Here is a 4,353-nt window from a genome sequence, read left to right as displayed (position 1 = left end):
CAACGCTCCGCACACATACTCACGGTGCCTGCCCGCACGGCCCACTAACGCCTCGAACCGTCGCAGGTCGCGGTAGCAACACCTTGTCGCCGCTTTTTAAAAACCGCATTGACCGCGGAAAAAAAGTTCCACATTCCCGAAAGCGTATGTCAGTGCGGTGAAAAATTGTGCCAGGCAGATTCATGAGCTGTCGTTTTGAAGGCGACCATCAAGTATCTGAGCGATCTACGCCGACGGTGCCGGCACCGCCGGTCCGTTCACGCACGGTGTAGCCAGCGGCCGAAGGTTGGCGATACCTACGCCCAAGATTTAGCTGAGGCAGTTAAAGTATCTTTATCATCAATCGCTCAAATGGCAATCACCGCATATCAAATGGCAATCACCACATAAGAGAAAGGGGGTTACAGTGGGGTGAAAAGTTGGGTTAGGAGATGTCCTTTGCTACTGTAATACTGTAACAAAAGCGGCGATGATGCCGCGACGGTAAGCCTAAAGATTCCAACATCCGAATCCGAGCATTCGAAGCCGGCTTCTAGCTTTTGGGGAAGGCCCTCTTCTTAAACTCGTCCGGCGCTCTGCCGTTTACGTCCTGCTCCACCACCGTGCAAACGCGCGCTTGCGGCTTTACTCATTACGACAAATCCGGCGGATTTGAGCTTAAAGTGTTTTCGGACTCAAAACATGACATCATTTAGTAGAGATCTTTAGCTGTATAAGACGGAGCCACGCATAAGGAGTGACAGGTGGCCAGACGATGTGCACGTGGCCAAACAAAAAACACTCCAAAAATGATCGACACGTTCTTTAGTTAGGCCAGTATGATTGCCCTATGGGGCTTTTTTGTACCACCACTTCCACTGCACCTAGTCGCGATTAAGGTCTAAGAAAACGCAGTCATACCCTGCGGACTGCGGCATCTTCCTCGGCGAAATTTACCAAAAGACCGAAGGCGTGCGAGGAGCCGCGTAGCCAGCCTTGGTTACTCGATGGGTAGCTCGCGGTGGGAGCCCAGAGGCATGCTTTCTTTGTCTGGTTCCTCCAGTGCCTCAAATGATTCTGCTTTCACTCCCCCGTCCGAAAATGAACACTTGTGTACGTCGTCATCCAACTGGGACGGCTGCGTTGGATATCCCCCTGCACCCCCTCTCAACCTGTTACGCATCTCCTGATCCCGCGCTGCTTTCCAGAGCATGAGCTCCATACAAGCCTTGGCGTCCTCGACGCTGTCGTGTCCCAGAGGCCCGTTCGGCACCCCGCGGTTCAAGTAGGCGGCGACCAGCGACCGAAGCGACCGTCGATAAGGCAGGCCCCGGTAGTGTGGGAAGACGATGGAGGTGTCCACTACTGTGTCATGAATCAGTCGTAGAGCGCGCAGATCGTTCTCCAGTCCGTGTCCAATTAACATCGTGGAGGCGTTCAAAAGACGAAAGAGCACCGCCTGGACATCTTGCAGCGTGGTGCGCACGTTGCGTAGGTGCTCGGCGGTAATTCCGCTGAAGGGCGTACTGTAATCAAGCACACTGCTACCTGGCTTCACGTACGAGTCGTACACAGTGGTGCCGAAGCAGTCCACCACGCTCACCCTTGCCACCTCAAAGCCACGGATTGTGAAGCACATTTCACAGTCCAATGCGAACACCTCGCGGGTGCCGCCATTCCGCCGACGTGTGCGCACGAAGGCCAACGCCGCCGTTTCCCATTTGTCTCGAGCCCCGAATGGGCATATATGGTAGTAGGAACTGTTACATCCTGGGTGGTCGGCTGGCGCCCCGCAACAGCTGAAACCGATGGCACTGCACCGTCCGGTGTGGAAAAAACAGGCATTGTTGGCGTAGTAGTCCCCACTGCGCGTGATCACGAAGGACGCACGGCAGCGGCTGCACGTCTTGCGGCTTGAGTAGATCGCTTCGCCCTCCACACATACGACGCGACCGGGATTTTTAGGGCAGAGTCGCGGGTAGCCACAGCGAAATAGTTCTTGAGGGGTGAGCACGTACGGGAGTAGAAGGTCGTAGAGGTCCTGGGTGCGAGGTGGAAAGCGCGAAGTCCCTTCCTCTGGACCCGCAATCGACGAGGTAGCCGAGCGGATTGTGTTAGGCCAAGCCTTTTGCCTGTCAGCAATGCTCACCACGTACTCTGTGTTCCGTTTAACGCACATGCCTTGAAGAGAGCCGTCACATCCCTTCAGGGTTTCTGCCAGCAGCGGGCATAGGCGCCGGTCCTTTATATCACGCTGCTTCTGCAAGCCGTTTGTTACCTCTTCCTTTCCCTGGCTTGTTTCGGAGGGCCTGGAGTTGGCAGTACCTACTTTCTTGTTATTCTTGAAGAAGACTAAGAGGACCAGAGCACTGAGGAAAGTATAAAAAATAACTGATGATGAACAGCCAGAGAAGAACACCAGCTCGTCCGCCATCCTTCTTTCTGTATCTGATGATGATCCCCTCCAAGTTTTTGCACGTGGCCACAAGGGGGGATTGGCCATGGCTAAATCACGTATGGAAATTCGTTAGAACATCAAAATACTAACTTATTTCCGGAGAGAAAGAGGACATAAAAGTAAAGTTTGCCAGTATTGAAATTCAATTGTCCATTAATTATTGTATCCTTCAGCAATTTGTAGATAAGAACATCGCGAGAGAGAGAGAGATAATAACTTTAATGAAGACCAGCGATGTTAGCCGAGCCGTCGGGCTGGCTTGCTACGCTAGATGAGAGAAGAGAAACAAAAAGAAAAAAATAGAAAAAAGTGTGAAAACAAAAAGATGTCATTTCATGAGGCCAAAATTTTCAATCACAAAACTCTGTCCAGTTCTGTGCTCCGAAGAAGTTCCAAAAGAGCTTTGATTGCACGTGCAGCCTGACTGGGACCCGACCATGGACCCAAAATAGCCCTCAGCCCAAGTCCCGCACCAAACTGCCTAATATAATTGTTATAAAACGGGACGCGGAAGCGAGGCCATGGCTGAGCCGGACCGAGGTTTATTAGCTTCTTTCTCCTCTCTCCGATAGTAATGATAGTTGGCGGTTAGCCAACTTTGTCGTCTTCCTCTTCCTTACTAAATCTGCAACATACTCCCACCCCCGACGGTGACACTAGTGGGAAAGTGCAGAACACGTTAGTCTAGTTTTTCTAGATGGGTAGTCCGATGTCAATTCCTTTGTAGACGAGAGGGGGAAGATGTATCCTTCTTTATCCTCCATCTATGCTTCGCGGCATGATGCCTTCTTCTTGCTACCTCCTTGGCTACGACGGGCACGCTGGTTTGCTCGAACCGGAGTGACTGACGAAGGAGGCAAAATTAGTCCTCGAGTGAGCATGGATAAATCGTATTCTGGATGCAGCCTGAATCTTCTAATCAGCGGTTCCTTTCCCTTTTTCTGTTCGCTTTCGATGTTCTGTTCTGCGTCCTGGCTGAGTTTTTCGCACTTGTGTCTGTATCGTCATCATTGCCCTGGATTTCCTTGCTTCTAGTAGTCGAACGAACGCTTCACTTTCACATACCTGAATATGCGTGTTCCGAGACTTGCTGCCGAGCCACCTGCTTGGTGCCTGCGGTGCACGAGTGAATGCCTTGCTGTAGGTGCACCCGGTACCACTGCTAGGCAGTTCATCCGTTGTCATGATCCGACTATTTACCATGCGCGATAGCTTCTTGGTGTTGGCCCTGAGCGCATCCGAGTCTGGCGTGGTATTGTCCTGGCTTCGGCGGGATGCCACGGAGCCGGCTGCTTGGCCGAACTCGGTCATGCTAGTGCATCCCGCGGCCTGGTTTACCGACGACATTGGAAATGTAGGGTCGCTGTGCTGGTCTATCCTCTCTTCCACAGACGACGACAAACCCACGGTTTCGAAGGCAGCCCTTGTTGCGAAGGGGATGACTGCGCTGGCCGCGTCCTTTTTCTGGGAGATGCCACCTCTGAGAGGCCCCTGCTTCTTTTGAGGTGGCAACAAAGTCTTCGTCACGGTTCTCACCTTTCTCAAAGTTTCCTCAGAGATTTGCTCCTTTAGCGACACCTTAGCGCAACTGACCGTGTATGCGTACTCGTCGGCCACTTCTAAGTCCTTTACGAAGGTGTCAAAGTCGAGAAGGTATATATCATCCCGTCAAGCTTTCGAAGTTGATTCTATTTTTGTTCTACCTCACGCCACAAATCCATAAGCATACTGATATTCCGTGTTGACGATTGCAAGGCACGAACATTTGTACTGGCTAATTCAGTTATGTCCGCCCGGAGGATGACCCGCGAAATTCGAAGTCTTTCTACGACCTGCCAGTCATCAGAACCAGGAAGCGCAGGGAAGCAAGGGTCGGGATTGTCCGACGGGTGGGGCTCATCTCCGGGTTCTAAGCG

General features: G+C 52.1%; 1 protein-coding gene across 1 annotated transcript; it reads right to left on the bottom strand.

Annotated features, from left to right (window-relative positions):
• Window positions 1–979: 979 nt before the first annotated feature.
• LOC144168854 (putative exonuclease GOR) lies at window positions 980–3,748 on the bottom strand. Its single transcript, XM_077698160.1, has 2 exons — window positions 3,503–3,748; window positions 980–2,320 (listed from the first exon to the last, which is right to left on the bottom strand). The coding sequence occupies exons 1-2, from the start codon at window positions 3,746–3,748 to the stop codon at window positions 980–982; spliced, it is 1,587 nt and encodes a 528-aa protein (XP_077554286.1).
• Window positions 3,749–4,353: the final 605 nt, after the last annotated feature.

The sequence above is a fragment of the Haemaphysalis longicornis genome, unplaced genomic scaffold (genome assembly GCF_048455015.1).
Source record: "Haemaphysalis longicornis isolate Haplotype H1 unplaced genomic scaffold, Haemaphysalis longicornis Haplotype H1 scaffold_1, whole genome shotgun sequence".
NCBI lineage: Eukaryota > Metazoa > Arthropoda > Arachnida > Ixodida > Ixodidae > Haemaphysalis > Haemaphysalis longicornis.
This window is presented reverse-complemented; position numbering and strand designations above follow the sequence as displayed.